General features: G+C 37.9%; 1 protein-coding gene across 1 annotated transcript in view; it reads right to left on the bottom strand.

Moving 5' to 3' along the window:
- The window catches only part of CERS3 (ceramide synthase 3), a 95,805-nt gene that overhangs the window by 67,247 nt on the left and 3,421 nt on the right, over positions 1-25,137 (bottom strand). The window contains exons 2-4 of the mRNA XM_007458460.1: positions 13,981-14,098; positions 8,027-8,145; positions 838-895 (exon numbers count right to left, since the gene is read on the bottom strand). Coding sequence (XP_007458522.1) covers positions 838-895; positions 8,027-8,145; positions 13,981-14,098 — 295 coding nt within the window. The remainder of the gene's footprint in view (positions 1-837; positions 896-8,026; positions 8,146-13,980; positions 14,099-25,137) is intronic.

Genomic DNA, 25,137 nt, shown 5'->3' with positions numbered 1-25,137 from the left:
TTCCTGCTGCTCCAGCTGCACCGCTCTCCCTCCACAGGTGTTTCTACTTCTTCCTATACAACACCCCTGTGACATGCACGACTTCTAGTGAATCTGGAGCCAATAATAGTCCTGTGTCACAAAGGAAATTACTTATTTCAAACAAGTGCCTCTTCTAATGAAATTATTTCTGAACCAATTAGATTACTGCTTCTGTAGCAATAAAAATATCTTGAAATATCCATAGCAATAAAATATCTTAAGAGAAATCTTGAAAGAATCTTTAGAGACATCTCTAAAACCTAGCTATATATTTTTTTCTGTTTAACAATTTACTATTAAGTTTATATATCACTTAATGAGGTAATTATTTAATAATTATTTAAACAGACAATGCAAAGACAATATGGTAAGGAGAGATTTGATTTCTAATGGGCAAGAAATGAAAGTCTTCATAAACAAGTGGCCTTTGATATGGGACTAGATGGAATTTGATGGGTAGAGATAGAGGGGGAAGGGCAAGACATTTCTGGCAAAGGGGATAATATGTGCTAAGATCCTAAAGGGGGGATGTGCCAGGTATATTCAGTGGATTGTCAGTAGTCCAGTTTAGTTGGTGTGTGGGTTACATGAGTGGAAGTAGGGAGATATTAGGTTTAAAAACTAACATTACAAATGCAAAGCTTCACAAGCTTTGAAAGACAGACTAAGGAGTTGCTATTTCTCTAGGCATTAGAGTGAGTAGAGGTTTAAAAGCTAGTTACCTTATTGAAAGTATTATATCCCAAGGAATTCACAGGCAGGAATTTTAAAAATTAAAGACAAATTCCAATCAAAGATATCAGAAAGACAACTTACATCATAAAGAAATGCAATTCCAGCAATGGTAATCATTAAGTAAAATGTAAATCGCCAGCTGCCAAAAGAAAGAAAAGTCTTGTTAAGGTGACTGACAACTGAGGAGAAAAACACTTGCTATAACACTTTGGAAAGAATGCACATCTGGAGTCAGAAAAATCTAAGTTGATATCCTGATTCTGCCACTTGTTGGATGGCTATAAGTTCAGATAAGTAACTTAACTCATGGAGCCTTAATTTCTTCATCAATAAAATGGGAATAACAAGACTTACCTCAAAATGTAAAATGAATCGAAGATAACTTATGAAAAATATTGATCATAGTGGCTGGTATAAAGTAAGCAACAATAAGTCATAGCTATTGTTATTTTTAATATGCCTAGCCTAGTTCCTAGCACATGATAAACGATGGTTTGACTTCGTATTATCTAAGTACTCATTTCATCCCAATTTAATTCCTAGTGAAAAGGTTTCTATGTCGCTAGACTTTAGTCATGTCTTTGAAAAGCAGATTATGAAAGAATATTTTTTTCTCATGTATGGAGAAAGACCTATACAGTAGATTAAGGGACTTAAAAGACCAATTGTAATGCACAGGTCTTATTTAGATCCTGATTCAAATAAACTGCAAAGAAAATTAAGACAATCAAGGAAATCTGAACACTGATTGAATATTTGTTGTTATTAAATAAATTTTTAAGGTATGATAATATCTAAAATAGTTCTTATCGTTTAGAGATACATACTAAAATACTTACAAATGAAATCATTCAATATCTGATATTTGCTTCAAAAGTGATCTTCAATAATAATTGGATGAAAGTGATCAAAAGTTACAAACTTCTTGTTATAAATTAGTACTGGAAATGTAATGTATAACATGATGACTATTAACACTGCTGTATGGTATATTTGAGATTGCTAAGAAAGTAGCTCCTAAAAGTTCTCATCACAAGGAAAATTTTTTTTCTTTTTCCTTTGTGTATCTATATGAGATGATGGATGTTAACTAAACTTATTGTGGTAATCATTTCACAACATTCATAAGTTATTACATTGTACATCTTAAATTTATACAGTGCTGTATGTCAAATATATCACAATAAAACTGAAAGAAAATTATTATCCACATACAAAAAAAACAATCTGTGGTAGGGGAGAGAAGTAGACGAGGGCAGAAATGACACAGGATGGCCCTGAGTTGATAATTATTAAAGTTGGTGATGAAATCATAGCATACACAGCTCATTTAACTAGTCTTTCTACTTTTGGATATGTTTACTACTTGGCAAAATGAAAAGGTTTTAAAAAATTAGTGCTATTTTATCTAATGATTGCTGAAGCAACAATATTAAAAATAACATTTGTTCCTTACATTTGTGTAATGCCTATAGTGCTCTCCTCAACACACCTGTGAGATAAAAAAGAAAGAGGAATATCGGCCTATCCCCACTTGGTAGATGAGAAGCCAGGCTCATAAAGGCTAGGCCGTCCCCCAGCTCACCCAGCTGAGCAATGACACAGCTGACGCGGAAATGTAGGTCTTGGGACCCTGAATCCAGTGGTGTTTACTGAACACTGTCACTGTCTCTAAGCTACATGACAGTTTTTCCTTATGGCTTGTTTTGATCAGGGAAAAAAGTAGGGTTCAATTACTCAGAAAGTTGAACCATAAAAATGAGCCAGTTGAGACTTGATCCCACTTGTTTTATTTACTGTTGGTCCAGCAAAGCCCCACGCTTAGATGTAGAGAGCATTTCCTTGGTCCTTGATTATTATGGCCAAATGAGAAGCACAAAAAAGAGATGATGAGACCTGCCAGCCCCAAAGGAAGCCATAAGTCTAGGTGGCTTATCTCATATTATTTGTTTCTCAAACATGTATTGACCTCTTGACACTGTGCCAGGCACTATGCTAAGCACACTTGTGTGATGTCACACTTTCTTCCTCAAAACAAGCTTAAGAAGTAGGTACTATAATTAGCCCCTTTTATGTATTGTTGCTTGGTTCTCACAACAACCCTAAAAGGTAGATAAGATGAATACTAAAGGATGCTGAGGTTGAGAGAGATCACATAACTCACCCTCAAGGCTGTACAGTAACAGCCAGATGCAAGAGTAAAATCCAAGTTTCACATCCTCCTGGACCAGTCCTATCAGGTCTGTTACACTATGCTAGGGGTTCTCAAAGTCAGGGATCCCTGATATCAAAATACTTTCATAATAATACTGAAGTGTTATTTGCCTTTTTCACTCTTATTCCTTCTCAAGTGTGAAGTGGTGCTTCCCAGAGGCTACATGTCCTGTGATGTTATTATTGCTCTGAGAGCTGATGACATATGTGCTTGTGTAGTCTAATGCTTTATAAATGTTTCAGTTCTAATTTCTAGTACAGTAAATATCAGTAGGTGTAACACACACAAGCAGATGCTCTTTGGGGTCTGTAATAGTTTTTTTTTTTTTCTGTCATTAATCTTGTTTATTTCAGGGATCAGTGAAGTTCACCAAAATCCCCAAGATATTTTCCTAGTTGATGGTGAAGGCTAGAGGTGCCAGTTAAAATGTTAAAATACAGAGTGCGCAGTTAAATTTTAATTTTTCAGATAAATAATGAAAATTGGCACCTGCTTATACTAAAAAAATTATTACTTATCTGAAATTCAACTTCACCTGGGCATCCTGTATTTTTTTTTAACATCTTTATTGGAGTATAATTGCTTTACAATGGTGTGTTAGTTTCTGCTGTATAACAAAGTGAATCAGCTATACATATACTTAAATCCCCATATCTCATCCCTCTTGCGTCTCCCTCCCAACCTCCCTATCCCAACCCTCTAGGTGGTCACAAAGCACCGAGCTGATCTCCCTGTGCTATGCAGCTGCTTCCCACTAGCTATCTATTTTACACTTGGTAGTGTATATATGTCCATGCCACTCTCTCACTCCGTCCCAACTTACCCTTCCCCCTCCCCGTATCCTCAAGTTCATTCTCTACATCTGCATCTTTATTCCTGTCCTGCCCCTAGGTTCTGCAGAACCTTTTTTTTTTTTTTAGATTCCATATATATGTGTTAGCATACGGTATTTGTTTTTCTCTTTCTGACTTACTTCACTCTGTATGACAGACTCTAGGTCCATCCACCTCACTACAAATAACTCAATTTCATTTCTTTTTATGGCTGAGTAATATTCCATTGTATATATGTGTCACATCTTCTTTATCCATTCATCTGTCAGTGGACACTTAGGTTGCTTCCATGTCCTGGCTATTATAATTAGAGCTGCAATGAACATTTTGGTACATGACTCTTTTTGAATTATGGTTTTCTCAGGGTATATGCCCAGTAGTGGGATTGCTGGGTCGTATGGTAGTTCTATTTTTAGTTTTTTAAGGACCCTCCATACTGTTCTCCATAGTGGCTGTATCAATTTACATTCCCACCAACAGTGCAAGAGGGTGCCCTTTTCTCCTCACCCTCTCCAGCATTTATTGTTTGTAGATTTTGTGATGATGGTCATTCTGACTGGTGTGAGGTGATACCTCATTGTAGTTTTGACTTGCATTTCTCTAATGATTAGTGACGTTGAGCATCCTTTCATGTGTTTGTTGGCAATCTGTATAACTTCCTTCTGTAATAGTTTTTAAGAGAACAAAGGGGTCCTGAAATCAAAAAGCTTGGGAGCTGCTGCACTTCACTAACCATGAGCTGAATGATGATGTTCTTGTCAATGCTATCTTCCTTGCTTCAAATGAACCTAAGGCAGCAAAATGTCCTTTTTTTTTTTTTTCCAGGAATGGCTGACACAAACATAATTGTAAGGGGAAAAAAAAAAAATGTCTTGGAAAAAAACCCAGAAATTGATTGGTTAGACTCACATGGTGATGTTGAAAGACGAGACTGCCAGGTGAGATCAGGGAGGATCTGGATGGAGTGAACTCGGGTGACATGAGAGACGCTGACAGGACAGACATGGGGCTCAACGGTGGAAGAACTGGATGGGGCAGGCAGTGGACCTGCCCGAGGGCCAGCTGGGCAAGCGGCAGTCCACCCAGCGGGAGGAGAGCGCCTCTCTCCACCACCGAGGGGCGCCACTGCCTATATACAACAGATACTTGGAAATTACTCTGTTTTTATTAAACTTTTCATTGCTAAATGGAAATGCTTATTTTAAAAAGAAAAGTGATCTGCTAATATGGAATTTGATTTAAAAATAAAGGAGTCGCTATGGATTAAAATCCTGAATTCTGTGAAACAGGGCTTAGGGGTCATCCTTAAAGAAAGTAACCAAGGAAACAGTACACTGAACTTAAGATGTTCAGAGACTAATCCATCCTGTTATGGAGAAGTGTTCGCCTGTTGGAGAGTAATTTGTAAGAGTTCTGTGTTGGAGAACAAGTTTCCTGAGATTTCCAAAATGCCTGGGGCTAGGTATCTCTTGCTATGATTCCTGTAGCATATCCCATAGCTAGGGAATAAAGTGCAGCCCCTATACAATTAAAGAGCTTGATACTTTGCTTTAGTCTATTTATTTGATCCATAATAACTTTTAACAATTCCCTGATATTTGTGACATTGCTAAAGAATAATGTAAAAGTTAAATTATAAAATTGTGGGTTCACTCCTGTCTCCTGAATACATTGTACTGCTTCCTGCCTTTGCGTTACTTAAAACATGCTGCCCTCAAATCATGCTTTCTTTTTTTTTTTAATTAACTTATTTTATTTTATTTATTTTTGCTGCGTTGGGTCTTCGTTGCTGCATGCGGGTTCTCCCTAGCTGCGGCAAGCAGGGGCTACTCCTCGTTGCGGTGCGCAGGCTCCTCATTGCGATGGCTTCCCCTGTTGTGGAGCACGGGCCCCAGGTGTGCAGGCTTCAGTAGCTGTGGCGCATGGGCTCAGTAGTTGTGGCTCTCAGACTCCAGAGCACAGGCTCAGTAGCTGTGGCGCACGGGCCCAGCTGCTCTGCAGCATGTGGGATCCTCCCAGACGAAGGCTCGAACCCGTGTCCCCTGCACTGGCAGGCAGACCCGCAACCACTGCGCCACCAGGGAAGCCCCCATGCTTCCTTTTCTGATGGAAATCTGACCCATCCCTCCCCTCAAGGTCCAGCTTATGCCTGACCTCTAGAAAGCCTTTGTCTAATGTATCCAACTCTGCTGATGCCACCTCCTCTGAATGCCCAGATCATATCTGAACATGACCGTAGACCACAGGTGTACAGGCCCATGTGCCATTGGGAATGGAACAACAACAGATGTTGTGGTTTCATAAGTGACAGTCTCATCTCCCTGATTAGCTGCTTTAGGCCAGTGACCATACCTTCCACTTTTACTTCCCTCTTAATATCTACGAGTCCATATGATCTAGGATAGTGCCACATACCAAGAAGATGGTCCACATAACCCTGTGCATTGCCTGACTGGTTGATAATAGCAACTTGAAATTCCCTTCTCTAGCCTGAACTCTGTGGCTGACTTATAGCAGACTCACTGACTGCTAGATTCCCAATGTTGGGTCCTTCTCACCCAGTTACTTGACATATAGGGTTCCCTGCTTCTGAGAGGTCAGCATTAGGTGGCAGGGGCAGTACAGTGAGCAGAAAGAGTATCAGAAAAGGAGTCAGAAGGCCTGAGGGCAACAGGCGCCCAACAGCCCAGCGACCTTGAGCAAGTTCCTTAAACTACATGATGTGCAGTTTCTCATTTCTCAAACAGGGCCCCACTTTCCCTGACTGCCTCACACTGTTGCTAGGAGGATCAATCCAAGATTATTTATAAACTGGAAGGCACTATTATGTGTAAGAAATTCCCAGAATTTCACTGCAGTATGATTCAGCTCAGAGGTTGAGAGTTAATCCCTGCCTGGGGACTTTATTTAAGATAAGAATCATTTGATAGAAAGAAAGAATAAATGAATGATAGAAAAACAGGAAGATGTAATGTGAAAACAGCTCCAGTTTGTAGTGTTTTGTAGTGACGGTCCAGACAGATTCACTTGGGCCAAGCTGACATAGCAGCAACACAATATTAACCAATCTCTCAAGAGCTAAAACTCAGAGAGAAGCAGTTGGAAAACAAACCAGGTCATATACCTCTAGCCACTGTGGGAAAGGCAATGGAAGCCTGCTGATGAGGAAAAACCTCTCGAGACACCATGAAGACTTGGTCTGTGCCTCTCAACATCACCAGTTTCACAGCAGGATGACTGTACTCGGCAATGCATAGGTAGTTAAAAAAGTCATTAAAGTTTAGCCTTCCACCGGCTTGGTTTCTTTATTTGAGAGTCTTATGCCAGCTCCCTATCCATTTTACCATCAAAACAAAAACATCTGGTGAAAGTCACTAGGCAATGTGAGGACCTTAAGAAACAGGCAAAAAGAAGGAATGCTATTGGCATGTAGAATGTGGCATCAAAATTTCCCAACTAACAGGCATTTGTCTGGATGTAAAGAAGAGGAACAAAGTAAGAGCAATAACCTAGACCCTCTTTTTGGCACAGGTGTCAGTTCTTGCCACCAAGGGAGTAACCTAAAGTATCGATACTATAATACTCTGCAAAGAGAAAAAAAAAAAAAAACAGAGTTGTAATGAAGCCAAAAATAAGTGTGGTACAGTCTCACTGCACTCAGAACGTATTTGAAGCAGTCAGCTCTGCAAAAACCCTATGTGTTGCCCAGCCCATCCTGACCCCCTACTAAACCAGGCGGAAACCCAGAGGAACTGGCTGCCCAGTCCACAGGCAGGGGTGGAGTAAGAGCCAAGTGAGACAGAAAGAAGTCCTCTCCATCAGTGTTGAGAGAGGAGGACAGCACCCTCTCAGACATTCTCTGCTCTTATAATGTGATAGAGTAATGTGATTAGAAACAGGCGATAGTCAGATGAGCTAGGGCCAACTGATACCCTAGAAAAGATGAACATAGGTTAAGACATTTTTATGATTTTTCTGGACTTTAAAGATAAGTACCTAACATCTCCTGTTCAACTAAGAGAGTTCATAGCTTACCTTGTTTCATAGAGAAGGAAAGTGAAGCACAAGAGGTGGATGAGTGACTAGCATCAAACTCCTGATTGGTAAGTGACAGAGAGGGTTCAAACCCTTCTTCTGCTGCAACCAAAGGATTCCTTCTGAGATGACTCTTCTGCTCCATATAAAATTGCACCATTTCAAAAGCTTTAACTGTCCTTCTTACCAAGCTTCCTGGAATTTCTTCATCCTGCAAGGCCTATCTTGATTCCGCCGACTCCTAAACCATCTTTCAACCTGGCGCTCTGTCAAGTTACACTTTTTTGCCAGTCCATAAATATCAGTCTGAAAGGGGATGAAACAAATGAATGAGTGCTTAAGAGTAGAGTCAGGGTGGCAGGCAGTCAAGAGACAGTGAGATTGGGTTACAAGTGCTTGTGCACTGGAGAGGAGAGAGTTCTGCATTAGACCTTGAGCCAGTGCATTTACCTCTTTTGCTCATGGAATCACACACACACACACACCTCAAAACAGAGAGAATGTTAGTTCCCAGAACTCTGAGTTGTTAAGAAAGACCAATTCTCTGTAAGTTGGTAGCAACCCATATATTCAAGTTGATATGTGGCTCACTCATTCAGCCAATTTTATTTAGGGCCTCCTAGGTTCCAGGTAGAGTAGTGTAGTTTAAGATGTCAATCAAACCCAATCTCTTCATTTTTTCTTATGAAAAAAATGGAACTCCAAGGGTTTTAACAACCTGTCCAAGACCTAAAACCAGTAGCAAAGTAAAAACAAGAACTTAGGCTCCTGTCTTTTCTGTTATTTCACACAATCTTTCTACCAGATCCAAAACTTTCACATTTAATCAGATGTACAGCCTATTTCAAACTAATCTGAAATAATTCCAATTGTAAAAAAGGATTAAGGATTGCTGACTATAATGACGATTGCTTCTCCTCTGGAAGGCAGAAGTTGTAGGTTATGATTTAAAAGTGAAAACAATATGGATGATGGATTAGCTCAAAGGTCACAGATTTGAAGTTCTCCCAGGGCCAAACAAGAACCCAAAATGATTGAGAGGACCAGGTCTGCTTCATGGTGGGATTTTAAGTTTTATTCTTTCAACACAGACATGCTTTATATGTTAAACCTACAGTACTTTCCACTTCCACAAGGAAATAAGCTCTGTAATATTTTTTGAGACATCAGTCTTCTTGATCTTTCATTTTCCTATGTTGAGTACAAGAAATATTTCAGCTTACTCCTAACTTTAGTAGGAGAAAAATAAAATTGTCCCTCAGCCTCAGTTTTGAGGAAATAAGCAGGAGCCATATGGATGCAGCCAACAGGAAAGCACATGGCCCATCCCAAAGGGACAGTTGTGACCCAGCTCTGACTGATGCCTCCCAGAGTGAAAGTGCAGTCCCAGAAATCTGATGTGAAATCGCTAGGTTTTGGGGGTTTTTTTTATGTTGAATTTACTTTAAATTTTAATGTTTAAATTTAAATGTTTAAGTTTAAAGTAAATTTAAACCAATCATGGACCAAGATTGTGAAGGCCAAACAAAGCCTGACCATGGGCCAGTTGGCTGCACACCCAGTTGTCTGTGATCAGTCGTGGAGCTTCTGCTATGTTATTGTGTATAGTTTACATAATTGTTCAGGCGCACAGGACAACAGTAGATAAAATTCCTAAAGAAGCTCTCGTGCTGAAGACAGGCAAAGGACTAATTGCAACTACATACCTACTGAACTGCTAGCCTATTACTTAATCTAGAGAAAGAAAGCAAAACAAAACAAAACCAAGATATAGCCCACATTATACTCTGTTTCCTTGTAAATTATCCTCTCTAATACCTATTATTTTGTAGGCCAAGGGTTCACCTGCTGTTTTTTCTTGTTGTTGTTTTGGTTTGTTTTTGTGTTTTTGACAAGACTGAATTGGCAACTATTTATTGGTGTCTACTTCCTGCAGGCATTCTGCTTTCTACTGGAGATCTAAATGAACAAGACCAGTATGGGCCTCCCCTTCACAGGGTAAAGTCTGTCTGGCGAGGAAGTCAGAAAATGCAACAAAGGATTCTAATAAAATATCATGAGTGCTGAGATAGGGGAGGATAAGGGTACCATGGGACCTAACTTTACATAGGCAGTTCCTGGAAGTTACACTTATGCTGAACCCTGAAAAATGCCCCAAGAAGGAGAGGATGAAGGAGTGTCCTGGCAGCATGTAAGGTTGTCTGGAGATGAGAACATGGGGGAGCTGGGGGCACTTGAGGGACAGATAGAGGCCTTGCAGGGTGGAAACATACAGAGAGGTGAGGAGGAAAGATGTGGCTAAGGCCACAGCAAGGAGGGCCTTGCCTGGAATTTATCTGTAGGTTACAGAATGTTTGCATTTTGAAGTCTCCCTCTTGCAGGTGTAAAGAATGAAGTGCCAGGAGTGAGCAGAGGTGGACACAGTGTTCAGCAGTGAGCAAAGTCCCTGTCCTCACACTGGAATTTTCCCAGATCTGAGAACAATCCAATTTTATTATCCCATCATTTCTACAGATACCTGCTGAATAAATGCTTCTAGAAGACAGTGATCAAACATGATCTGAAGCATTTTTTTTTTCTGATTTGGAGCACAGATGAATCTGGTTGAAAGTCTTGGCAATACTGGCCTCATAGACCTACAATTTTATTGGGATAGAAATCATCTTGCAAACAAAAGTCTTTAGTAGTATTCTGTTAATGATACATGAAACAAGCATTTTATTGAACACCTACTATGTACAGAAAATTGTGTAAGATGTTATGGAAATACAAACAAGCATAAATAGGAAACAAATGGCATTCTCTTGGGATAATTTAAGTTGGGAAGACATATTTGAGAACGCTCCTGGAGAAGTCTATATGATAGGCACAGACTACAAATAACAACAGCTGACCTTGACTGGGTGCTGGGCACTATTCTAAATACTCAATTCAATCTCTGAATTGAGAGCCCTGTGAGGTAAGTGCTGTTAACATGCTCAGCTCACAGAAGGGGAAACTGAGGCACAGAGTGGTTAATTTGCCCACCTCCACACACAGTCTTTTCTCACAATCCATGTTTTTAGCCTGACACAATAGAGTGTGTGTCTGTAGAAGGGAAAGGCTCTCAAGCAGAACCTCAGGGAGAAGTAGTGTGGCCTGAAGGGAGAGCACCAAATGGGGCTATGAGGCCTGGCTACTGGACGCAAAACCCAACCATCTGGGACTGTGGAGGAGCCACTCAAATTCTTTGACTCTCACCCGTAAAATAAACTGGACTTGAGAGCTGTTTGCCCTAAAAATATTTGAATCTGTGGTTGAGACAAGCTAGCAAACTGGAATGCCCCGTGGACCACAATACCTGCTTTATGTCAGCCTTATGGCACCACATTTTCTTTAGACATCTTACAGAACTACACACTCATTTGTTCTGCAGCAGTTCTCATCACGATTTTGCTGAGGAAATGGGCTAGTTAATAAGTTCTGCTGTTCCTTCATTTTACCAACAGCAGGAAAACTGATCTACTGGCCAGAGATATTGGTATGTTATCATGGTTCTCTCTCAGTACATCTTGAAGTTGTCATTGAGATACACACAGAGAGAGACACACACATATAAAAACAGTGGACACATAGCTGCACATACACAGTCACAAAAGAAGTGTGCAAAATCGCAGATCAAAACTCTCAAGAGAGAGGCTTCCCTGGCAGTCCAGGGACTCCACACTTCCAATGCAGGGGGTGTGGGTTTGATCCCTGTTCAGGGAACTAAGATCCCACATGCCGCATGGCGCAGCTAAAAAATTTTTTTAAATGAAAAAAACAAAACAAAACAACTCCCAGTGGAGGTTCATGTGTACAGCATTTTGGACCTAATCAATACCATGTTATACCCTTCTGTGCTAACCAGTCCAGAGTTGATACTGTATATACTGAAATGTTTTTGTTTTTATTGGTACAGTCTATTGCAGCTGAAGAAGCATCCTCAGATTTGTGTCCTCAGTTTCTTTTAATAAAGTCAGGTGTTAGGTACCTGTATTACCACTGCAGTGCCTTGAGATTACAGGTTCGGAATACCCACCCATCCCTTGAATCAACACAAAATGTTTTTTTAGTCCTCCCAGCAACTTGTCTTACTTCAGCTATAAATTAAGCAAAACTGCTATCTGTATGACACTGGCCAAGTTAATGTGTGGAGGTATTGTGATATTATTTTGTTTCCACATCTGAAATCACTATTAAGGCATGTGATTTGCATTCCTCTACTATATTCTTCTATCTTCCTAAGTTCTAGCACTTTTATTCTATGGGCATTTTACTGGCCAACTTGTCATTTTGATCTGTTATACAAATACTGCCTTGATTTTGTAATCTATGAGCAATATAAATTAGGTGTCTTAATTATGTCCCTTCATCTTCATGGTTTAGTAGAGGAAGCTTTCTAACACTTGGAGTTGATATATAAAATTTCTTTTACTTGATGCAAATGTCCAAATTATATCTACACTAAGCCATGGTGTACTGTCAATTGAGTTAGAACAAATACTTACACACACAGCTCCAGACTCTGAAATATATTTTTAACATTCTATTCACAGATAAAGACATCATTTGGGCATAGTAGAAACAGCACTAGACAGGGAGCCATGGGCCAGGGTCCAGCTGGGGATTCAGCCACTGATTAGCTGCATGACCTAGGACATGTCATTTCCTCTGTTGACCTTAGTTTCCTCATCTCAATCATAAAGAGGAAAGATGACCTAATCTCTAAATCTCTTTCAGCTTTTCTTAGTTTTTCTTTAACTGTCACATGGCTAATTTCTCTCCATAGCAGAGAAACTTGATAAGAGCCAAATTTTCTACATATTTTAAAATATCCTAAAAAGCTGTACAGCAAGCACAGCAAGTAACTGATAGCTACCACTCTTCTTCATGTTTTATGCAAGGTATTACCAAGGTTAGTTATTCTCAGAGAGAAACGGTGAAGGATAATAAGGACTCTCTGAAAGAGTCCTAACTTTTCATAAACACAGCTAAATAATTTCCCGTCTGAAAAACATGAAATGATGCTTAGGCATTATTATCACCAGTGGTAACAACAGTATTTAGATGAATGACTGCAGTCTTTTAGAGCACAAGGAAATAGAGAACACGTGGAGATGGCTTGTCAGACTGTCCTCATTTTAGAAAAAAAGGCACATACAGAAGCTGAGGGCAGAACAAGTTAGAGACAGTGCTGGCTAGCTGTGAACAATTCTGAACACGATGCCTGGTGCTATGTGGTCAGACCTCAACGTGGCTTCTTTGTGCAGGGAGCCCACCAGACCAGTGATAGAAAGGCTCATAGGAAAAGCAAGTGAACTCAGCAGATAAGTTCAGGACCTTAAAAATCTATCTATCCTAAAATTGTGTTAGCACATACTTTTGACTTTTAAATTACTGGTGAGAGATGTCTGTATTCATCATAGAGGGTGTGCCACTTTTGGAGAAGTTTTTATTTCATCTCTCATTTAAATATGGGGGTATAACTAGACTTGCTTAGACACTATTATTTTTAAATATAACTTTTAGGTTAAAGCCATTTTCTGTGGCATAAACATGCAGTGCAGCATAACATTTCATCAAGTACATCTCATGTTGAGAAGAGATTTGTGACTCTCCTAACTGTTCTATCTCTGGGAGTGGGTAGGGGCACAGTATATTTCTGAGTATTTCGAGGCCTTGGAAAAAATAAAGTGTCCTGCTGAGGAAAACCACCCAATAGACACTTTCATAGTATGTGTAGTGTATATTGATGGTGTCACAATTATCAAAAGTGTCAGATATGGGCAACTCTGCCTTAACAATGATCTTTTTTCATTAGTATACTTTGTATATATGCTACCATTAAAAATTAAATTTTGACATGTACACCCAAATTATGGCATTGATTGTTAGCATTCAACATTAGCAACATTTGTAGTTTTATATTATAATATTTATTTGTCATTTTATATTATGCTCAGAATGCTGTATAACTTATCAATAAAGAAAAAAAATCAAATGATTCGTCATTTGCTGCTCAACTGAAACAGATTTTTTGCACAGATAAGGTAAACCACAGATGATTGAAACATTAAGAAAGGAGATTTTAAAATCCAAAAACAAAGAATCTGTACTTACTTGAGATGGTTTCCTTGTGGAATGTTTGAAAAAATTCTCTAAAACAGTATTTGGTGTAATCTTCTTTCGAACTTCCTCTTTAATGCCAATTGTTTTTGCTAGAGGTGAAGCAATAAACCTACAAAAATATGAACAAAAGTAAGTTCAAAATCTGAGAATGAATTCACAATGTCACCAGAAAACTCAAGCTGTAATTTTAGATTCCAAATGAAAGATCAATCATTGGGCTATCTAAAGCCAATATCTGCCTTACAGAAACTCAAAGAGAGCAAAATTTGAGAACTTTTATACACGCAATAACTTAAAAAAATAAAATATAGTTGACTCTTTAACAACATGGGGGTTAGGGGTGCCAACCCTAAGCAGCACAGTTGAAAATCCTCCTTGTATAGCTTATAGTCAGCCCCCGTGTAAGTGGTTCCTCCATATCCGAGGTTCCACATCCATGGATTCAACCAACTGTAGATCTAGTACTGTAGTACTTACTATTGTAAAAAATCTGCTTATACGTGGAGCCTGCAGTTCAAACCCTTGTTGTTCAAGGGTCAACTGTACTTGCACAGTTCTAAAATCCATTTATGTAAACCCAAATATATTTATATACAAGATCCAGGAACTGAGATAAGCCATTTTACTTAGAGTTTCATTTTTAAGACTACCAGGGATTAAAATAAATAATAGTTTTGTTATTAAGGTTTTCTTTGGTGATACTATCTTCAGGAAATTATTATGTCCCTATTTGAAGTTCTAACTTATGAAAAATGGCATGACTCTTGGGTAAATATCTAGGAATGGGATTGATGGGTTGTATGGCAAGTATACGTTTAACTTTATAAGAAACTGGCCCAATGTTTTCCAAAGTGTCTGCACTATTTTACATTCCCATCAATAATGTGCCAGAGTTCCAGTTATTCCATATCTCTGCCAGTAGATGGTATTGCCAGTCTTTTTAATTTTAGCAATTCTACTGTATGTGTGGTGGTTTTTATTGATATTTACATTCTAGTTTTTATTATTTCCTAACTTCTGCTTATTATAAATTTAGTTTGCTTTTTTCCCTTGTTTTTTAAGGTAGAAGGTATTGATTTGAGATCTTTCTTCTTTTTAAATATAGGTGTTTACAGCTATAAATGTCCCTCTAAGCACTGCTTTTGCTGAATCTCATAAGTTTTCATATGGTGCTTTCTTTTTCATTCATCTCAAACTATTTGCTAATTTACCGTGTGATTTCTCCTTTGACCCATTGGTTATTTAGAAGTATGCTGTTTAATTTCCACATATTTGCGTATTTCTCAATTTCCTTCTGTTATGGACTTCTAATTTCACTCCATTGTGGTCAGAAAACAGGCTTTGTATGATTTCAATCCTCTCACATGTATTGAGACTTGTTTTATGGCTTACACGTGGTCTATTCTGGAGAACGTTCCTTGTGCACATGAGAAGAATGTGTATTCTGCTATTATTGGTGGTGTGCTCTACAGATGTCTGTTAGGTCTAGTTCATTTATAATGTTAATCAAGTCTTCTATTTTCTTGTTGATTTTCTGCCTAGTTGTTCTATCCATTATTGAAAATGGGGTACGGAAGTCTACCACTGTTATTGTTGAATTGTCGATTTCTCCCTTCAATTCTGTTTGTTTTTGCTTCATGTTTTTGGGACTATGTTGCCAGTTACATATATATTTATAAATGTTATATCTTCTTGATAGATTTACCCTGTTATAGTATAAAATGTCCTTTGTCTCTAATAACAATTTAAAGGCTGTTAAATTGTCTGGTATTAGTATAGCCACTCCAGCTCTCTTTTGGTTACTGCTTGCATGGTATATATTTTCTCATCCTTTTACTTTCAACTTATTTATTTCTTTGAACCTAAAGTGTTTCTCTTGTAGAAACCATATAGTTGGATCATATATTTCTATCAAGTCCTCCTATCTATGCCTTTTTAGTTGGAGTATTTAATTCATTTACATTTAATGTAAATTACATTTAATTACTGATAAGACAGGATTTATATCTGCCATTTTGCTATTTATTTTCTGTATAGCTTATGCCTTTTTGTTTCTCATTTCTTCTATTACTATCTTGTTCTGTGTTAAATAGATATTCTGGCGTACTTTTTAAATTTTCTTTTTTTTTTTTTTACTGTTTTTAAAAATTACCTTCTTAGTGGTTCATCTAGGGATTACAATTAACATCTTAATTTATAACCTCCTAGCTCAGATTAATAGCCAAATAATTTCAGCACTATACAAAAACTCCATGATCTCCCCTCTCTGTGCTGTTACTGTCATAAAAATTATATATTTATAAATTGTGTTCTCATCAACACACATTTATGATTACTATTTTATGCAGTTGCCTTTTAAATCAGATAGGAGAAAAACATGTTACAAGAAAAAAATGCATTTATATTTTCTTTTTATTTCTTATGTAGGTAACTTTACTGGTGTTCTTTATTTCTTCATGTGGATTCAAGTTAATGTCTGTGTCCTCTAATTTCAGCCTGTAGGACTCCCTTTAGTATTTCTCATAGGGTAGGTCTTCTTAGCAACAAATTCTTCCAGTTTTTGTTTATCTGGGAATGTCTTAATTTCTTTTTCATTTTGAAGGATAGTTGTGCTTGGTTGACAGTTTTTTCTTTCTTTTTATTTGTCCTCCCACTGCCTTTGGCTTCCATGGTTGCTGATGGGAAATCAATTCAATCTTACTGAGGATCCCTTTTATGTGATGAGATGCTCCTTTCTTGCTGCTTTCAAGATTCTTTCTTTGTCTTTCAACATTTTGCTTATGATGTATCTAGATATGGATCGCTCTAAGTTTATCCTACTTGGAATTTGTTTGGCTTCTTGGATATATAGATTAATGTTTGTCATCAAATTTTGGGAAATTTTTAGCCAATTATTTCTTCAAATATTTTCTATCCTGTTCATCTTCTCCTCTTCTTCTGGAGTTCCTGTTATGCATATGTTCCTGTGCTTGATGGTGTCCCACAGGTCTATGAGGCTCTTTGTTTTTCTACATTTTTTTTTTTCCTCAGACTGCTGACTTTTTCTTTTGCCTGCTCAAATATGCTGTTAAGGCCCTCCAGTGAATTTTTAATATAAGTTATTGTACTTTTTAAGTCCCAATTTCTATTTGATTTCTTTTTATAATTTTTATCTCTTTATTGATATTCTTAATTTAGTGAGACATTGTTCTCATTCTTTCCTTAGTTTTTAAGCATGTTTTTCTCTAGTTCTTTGAACATATTTAAAATAGCTGACTTAAAGTCTTTTCTAATAAGAAGTCCAACATCTTATTAGGGACTAATAAGGGACACTCTATTGATTGCTGTTTTTTTCCTGTGTATGGGCCATACTTTCTTGTTTCTTTGCATGTCTTATAATTTTTTGTTGAAAAGTGGACAAGTTTAATAATATAATGTGACAACTCTGGAAATCAGATTATCCCCATACTCAAGAGTTTTTTGTTGTCCATTTGTTTGTTTACATTTTTAAACTGATCTGTAAAGTCTGTATTCTTTGTCATGTGTGGGCACTAAAGTATCTATTAGGTTAGCTTAGTGGTCTCCTAATGATTAGACAGAGATTTCCTTAAATGCCTGGAACCAATAAGTCTTCCAGTGTTTACTAAGGGGCTCTGTATGTTTCAGGGCACACCTTCAACACTAAGATAGTGGGCAACTCTGCCTTAGCCTTCACTTCCTGTTTGCACAGAGCCTCAAGGTCATCCAGAGGTGAGAACTTAAGGTCTACTAAGGTCTTACCTGAGCATGTGGATGGCCCTGGGCATGCCCAAAGCTCTACAAATTCAAGTGGTCTTCTAATTTCCAAGAATAAGTCAGAGCTTTTCAAAAACCCCTATGGACATATCATTTCCCAGCTTATCCTTTAAAAAGAAAAGCTGTTAGTTTATTGTTTACCTCAACTGTTATCCATTACCTCAGGCAGTTCCAAAGTTAATCAATTGCATCTAATTGTTTTAGACAAGCACCCTTCTTCTCCCCAAGGAAAAAGGCAAATAAAGACAGCTTGTGAGTAATGCCCTTCCAAGGAACCACTAGACAGGTCAGATAATGACAGCTCTCTGGGAATGATGCTTTGAAGGAGCTCCAACTCTGTTCTGCTTCTTTCAATGGCTGCCAGGCTGCTGGTTTCCACTGAAATTGTGGGCTGTTGGTTTTTCAAGACTATCACAGAGGAAGAAAGGTAAGGACAGAAATAGGGCAAGTTAAAATGTCACAAAGCTTGCTGTTCTTTCCAACAGCAGCTATTTTTCTTAAATAACACTCTCCAGATTGCTGCAAGTCTTTGGCTAATTCTAAATTTTGAAAAGTTGATCTTGACAATTTTTGCTAGTTTTCTGATTTTAGGAAGGAGAAAATTTTCAGAGGCCCCTACTCTGACATTTTTGTCAACTTTCAGTGTGTAGTGGTTTTAATTTGCATTTTGCTAATGACTAATGATGCTGAACATCTTTTTATGTGTTTACTTGTTATTTGTATATCTCCTTTGGTGAGGTTTCTGCTCAAATATTCTGCCCATTAAAAAAAATCAAGTTATTTGTTTATTATCGAGTTACATATTCTGAATTTAATATATTATTGAGTTATATATTCTGAATTTAAGTCCCTCATCAGATATATGTTTTGTTCATATTTTCTCCTAGTCTGTCTTATCCTGACATCTTTTAAAAATAACTATTAATGCATTTTTACATATCATATAATTCACCATTTTCAAGTATACTACTCAGTGATTTTTTTCTTTTATTAAATTTACCAAGCTGTACATTATCACCATGAGTCAGCTTTAGAACATTTTCATCATCCCACTATAATACCTTGTACATATTTACTTTAATCTCTCTTTCCTGTTAATCATGCCACAGGCAGTCACTAATCTACTTTCTGTCTTTATAGCTGCACCTTTTGTGGATATTTAACATAATGGAATCATACAATATGTGGTTGCTTGTGCCTGGCTTCTTTCATTGAGTTTAATGTTTCTGAGATACATCAATGTATTTGGACGCATTTGGAGTTCAGTCCTTTTTATTGCCAAATAATCTACTGTATAGATACACATACATTAACAATGTCTTTTAAAGAACATTTTAGCAATTTAACAAGAGAAATAAAAGCATATGCCCAAATTCTTCTATTCAAATGTTCAGAGAAGCTTTATTCATTATAGCCCAAAACTGTAAAGAATCCAAATTTTGATCAACGAATTAAAGGATAATAAATTGCAATATATCAATATGCTGAGACTACTCAGAAATGACAAGGAATCATTGATACATATGATGACATGAAAAAAATCTCAAAAGCATTATACTAAGTGAAAGAAATCAGACACAAAAGACTATAATCTATATGATTCCATCTATAGTATAACTTAGAAAAGGCAAAATTATACTGACAGAAAGCATTTTAGTGATTGCAAGGAGATAGTAAGTAGGAAGAGGATTAACTGAATAGGGTACAGGAGTGTTTTCAGCCAATAAAAATCTCCTATATCATAATCGTGGTGATAGTTACATGACTGTATACTTTTGTCAAAATGCATCAAATTTTGGATGAACTTTCTTGTATGTAAATCATACCTCAGTAAAAATGATTTTTTAAAAGCATGATATGTCCCTATTCTTCCTTCATTTCTAACAAAGGCTCCATTGCCTGCTGGGTCAGGCTATTCTACTACTTACTTAGAAGTTTCTGTGCTTAATTAAATGCTGGAAATTTTAGTTATGAACGATCATTTAACCCTTAAATTCATTGTTTATAACCATGGAGTTGAATAACAATTTTCCTAGGGACTTCCCTGGTGGTCCAGTGATTGAGACTCCACACTCCTAATGCATGGGGCATGGGTTCGATCCCTGATCAGGGAACTAAGATCCCACATTCCACACTGCATGGCCAAAAATAAAAAAATAAAAATAAAAAAATTTTCCTAAAATACTCTGATAAAATATATAAGCCAATCCAACTTCCAGATGGCCTAAGTTCTCCTGAAAATGACCTATACATTTCAGAGACATAAAAAACAAACTTATTATGTACCAGATGTACACAGAACAATGTGGATAGATCATAAAGCACAGTGCTGTATTAAAAAACAAAAAAGAAGATATGGAAGAAGGTCTTCTCACCATACCATTTATGTGAATTAACAATACATGTACTTTATGTTCATACTCATGTTTTACTGGGTTATACAAACAAAAAGCCATCAAATACCTATAGCAAGAATGGGAACAGGACTAGGAAATGAGGATAAAAGGTAATTAATGAAAAAGTTAATTCAAATCAGTCAATACAAAGAGATCTAATACAGACCAAAGACAGCATGCTGTGGTTCAAGGAATATGATTAATTCCCCCACTGCATAAAAGTTCCAAATAAAACAAAAACTTAGATGATCTTAAAAGTAACAAAAACTCAAAAAACATATATGACAGGATTTTGGATAAATAATAGAATTGGGTCATTTATCTAACCTACTAGTTAAAATTTTTTTATTGGAGAAAACACTCACTGCCTTTACTAGTAGAATAACGCAAATACAAAATGGTTTAATATGGCAGGGTTCTCAATCACACTCACTCAATGTTATCTCCTCAAATATTAGAAATGAAGAAATTAGCAAAAATAAAAAAGCAAAGCAGGATTAAGAAAAGAAGATTTATTCAGTAAGGGAATACAACCAATCTCAAAGCCAAACGAAGTATAACATTCCCCTCTAGAGAGTCATGTGAGAGATAAAGTGTGGATAAGTATACACAATGGATAAAAATACATATCCATAGCATATTTGCAGATATGAGGATCACATCTACAGTCAAAGCATTAATTTAAAGAAGACTTGCTCCTTGGCAGGTGCGGCGTGAATTATGTGGTCTCGTCTGATCCCAGTGGGTCCAGGCCAAACCAGTGCCTAGCAGGTTCGAAGAGAAGAGAGCCGTGTGGCTGAAAGGTTCTTGGTGCTGCAGCCAGGAGTCAGTGTTGTGCCTCTGAGGTGGGAGAGCCAACTGCAGGACACTGGTCCACAAGAGACCTCCCAGCTCCACATAATATCAAACGGCAAAAAACTCCCAGAGATCTCCATCTCAACACCAGCACCCAGCTTCACTCAACGACCACCAAGCTACAGTGCTGGACACCCTATGCCAAACAACTAGCAAAGACAGGAACACAACCCTCCCCATTAGCAGAGAGGCTGCCTAAAATCATAATAAGTCCACAGACACCCCAAAACACACCACCAGACGTGGACCTACCCACCAGAAAGACAAGATCCAGTCTCATCCACCAGAACACAGGCACTAGTCCCCTCCACCAGGAAGCCTACACAACCCACTGAAACAACTTTAACCACTCGGGACAGACACCAAAAACAACGGGAACTATGAACTTGCAGCCTGCAAAAAGGAGACCCCAAACACAGTAAGATAAGCAAAATGAGAAGACAGAAAAACACACAGCAGATGAAGGAGCAAGATAAAAACCCACCAGACCTAACAAATGAAGAGGAGATAGGCAGTCTACCTGAAAAAGAATTCAGAATAATGATAGTAAAGATGATCCAAAATCTTGGAAATAGAATGGACAAAATGCAAGAAACATTTAACAAGGATCTAGAAGAACTAAAGATGAAACAAACAACGATGAACAACACAATAAATGAAATTAAAAACACTCTACATCAGGCTTCCCTGGTGGCACAGTGGTTGGGAGTCCGCCTGCCAATGCAGGGGGCATGGGTTCGTGCCCTGGTCTGGGAGGATCCCACATGCCGCAGAGTGGCTGGGCCCATGAGCCATGGCCGCTGAGCCTGCGTGTCTGGAGCCAGTGCTCCGCAAAGGGAGAGGCTACAGCAGTGAAAGGCCCGTGTACTGCAAAAAAAATAAATAAATAAATAAAATAAAATAAATACTCTAGATGGGATCAATAGCAGAATAACTGAGGCAGAAGAACGGATAAGTGACCTGGAAGATAAAATAGTGGAAATAACTACTGCAGAGCAGAATAAAGAAAAAAGAATGAAAAGAACTGAGGACAGTCTCAGAGACCTCTGGGACAACATTAAATACACCAACATTCGAATTATAGGGGTTCCAGAAGAAGAAGAGAAAAAGAAAGGGACTGAGAAAATATTTGAAGAGATTATAGTTGAAAACTTCCCTAATATGGGAAAGGAAATAGTTAATCAAGTCCAGGAAGCACAGAGAGTCCCATACAGGATAAATCCAAGGAGAAACACGCCAAGATACATATTAATCAAACTGTCAAAAATTAAATACAAAGAAAACATATTAAAAGCAGCAAGGGAAAAACAACAAATAACACACAAGGGAATCCCATAAGGTTAACAGCTGATCTTTCAGCAGAAACTCTGCAAGCTAGAAGGGACTGGCAGGACATATTTAAAGTGATGAAGGAGAAAAACCCACAACCAAGATTACTCTACCCAGCAAGGATCTCATTCAGATTTGATGGAGAAATTAAAACCTTTACAGACAAGCAAAAGCTGAGAGAGTTCAGCATCACCAAACTTTACAACAAATGCTAAAGGACCTTCTCTAGGTAAGAAACACAAGAGAAGGAAATGACCTACAATAACAAACCCAAAACAATTAAGAAAATGGGAATAGGAACATACATATCGATAATTACGTTAAATGTAAATGGATTAAATGCTCCCACCAAAAGACACAGACTGGCTGAATGGATACAAAAACAAGACAGTACGGTACTGGCACAAAAACAGAAATATAGATCAATGGAACAGGATAGAAAGTCCAGAGATATACCCATGCATATGTGGTCACCTTATCTTTGATAAAGGAGGCAGGAATGTACAGTGGGAAAAGGACAGCCTCTTCAATAAGTGGTGCTGTGGGCTTCCCTGGTGGCGCAGTGGTTGAGAATCTGCCTGCCAATGCAGGGGACACGGGTTCAAGCCCTGGTCTGGGAAGGTCCCACATGCTGCAGAGCAACTAGGCCTGTGAGCCACACTACTGAGCCTGCAAGTCTGGAGCTTGTGCTCTACAACAAGAGAGGCCACGACAGTGAGAGCCCCGCACACTGCGATAAAGAGTGGCCCCCACTCGCCGCAACTAGAGAAAGCCCTCGCACAGAAATGAAGACCCAACACAGCCAAAAATAAATAAATTAATTAATTAAAATTAAAAAAATAAAAATAAAATAGTGGTGCTGGGAAAACTGGACAAGTACATGTAAAAGTATGAGATTAGATCACTCCCTAACACCATACACAAAAATAAACTCAAAATGGTTTAAAGACCTAAATGTAAGGCCAGAAACTATCAAACTCTTAGAGGAAAACATAGGCAGAACACTCTATGACATAAAACACAGCAAGATCCTTTTTGACCCACCTCCCAGAGGAATGTAAATAAAAACAAAAATAAACAAATGGGACCTAATGAAACTTCAAAGCTTTTGCACAGCGACGGAAACCATAAACAAGACCAAAACACAACCCCTCAGAATGGGAGAAAATATTTTCAAATGAAGCAAGTGACAAAGGATTAATCTCCAAAATTTACAAGCAGCTCATGCAGCTCAATAACAAAAAAACAAACAACCCAATCCAAAAATGGGCAAAAGACCTATATAGACATTTCTCCAAAGAAGATATACAGACTGCCAACAAACACATGAAAGAATGCTCAACATCACTAATCATTAGAGAAATGCAAAACAAAAGTACAATGAGATATCATCTCACACCAGTCAGAATGGCCATCATCAAAAAATCTAGAAACAATAAATGCTGGAGAGGGTGTGGAGAAAAGGGAACACTCTTACACTGCCTGTGGGAATGTGAATTGGTATAGCCAATATGGAGAACAGTATGGAGGGTCCTTAAAAAACTACAAATAGAACTACAATATGACCCAGCAATCGTACTACTGGGCATATACCCTGAGAAAACCATAATTCAAAAAGAGTCATGTACCAAAATGTTCATTGCAGCTCTATTTACAATAGCCAGGACATGGAAACAACCTAAGTGTCCATCATGGGATGAATGGATAAAGAAGATGTGGCACATATATACAATGGAATATTACTCAGCCATAAAAAGAAATGAAATTAAGCTATTTGTAATGAGGTGGATGGACCTAGTGTCTGTCATATAGAGTGAAGTCAGAAAGAGAAAGACAAATACCATATGCTAACACATATATATGGAATTAAAAAGAAATGTCATGAAGAACCTAGGGGTAAGACAGGAGTAAAGACACAGACCTACTAGAGAATGGACTTGAAGATATGGGGAGGGGGAAGGGTAAGCTGTGACAAAGTGAGAGAGTAGCATGGACATATACACACTACCAAACGTAAAATAGATAGCTAGTGGGAAGCAGCCGCATAGCACAGGGAGATCAGCTCAGTGCTTTGTGACCACCTAGAGGGGTGGGATAGGGAGGGTGGGAGGGAGGGAGACGCAAGAGGTAAGAGATATGGGAACATATGTATATGTATAACTGATTCACTTTGTTATAAAGCAGAAACTAGCACACCATTGTAAAGCAATTATACTCCAATAAAGATGTAAAAAGAAAGAAAGAAAGAAAGAAAAGAAAGAAAGAAAGAAAGAGAGAGAAAGAGAAAGAAAGAAAGGAAGAAAGAAAGAAGAAAGAGAAATAATGGTCCTGTTTGTTAACGTGTCCAGGCTTCAAGGACAGAAATAACTTTTTCAGTAGAACAGAGGAAGTATATAAGTACAGTTTTCTACTTTAGCATTATCCTTTCATTTCAAAAAAATCTAGAAAATCAATCAATTCATGTTATGTAAGTGTAAATAAATATGAATAGGTACTTAATTAAAAACCTATTTTGAAAAAGGAGAGAATAAAGAAGCAGAATAAGTATTTGATAAACTGAACTGAAAAGAAGAGGGAAATGACAGATCTTAGCTCTAGAAGGACCTTAGACTAAGATGAAATTTCCTGAACTCTCATTTTATTGATATAGAAGGGAAAAGTCCAAGAGGAAGAAAAGAGAACGTGAACTTCTGCTCCCATGTAAATGGTTCAAAGTTAGGTTAATTACCAGGGAATGAGTCTCAGGTTTGCTACTGCTGCAGAACTGAGCCCTCAGATGGCCTCATTCAGACAC

Source organism: Lipotes vexillifer, unplaced genomic scaffold (genome assembly GCF_000442215.2).
Source record: "Lipotes vexillifer unplaced genomic scaffold, Lipotes_vexillifer_v1.1 scaffold626, whole genome shotgun sequence".
NCBI lineage: Eukaryota > Metazoa > Chordata > Mammalia > Artiodactyla > Lipotidae > Lipotes > Lipotes vexillifer.
Note: the sequence above shows the minus strand (reverse complement) of the source record. Positions and strands in the feature narration are given on the sequence as shown.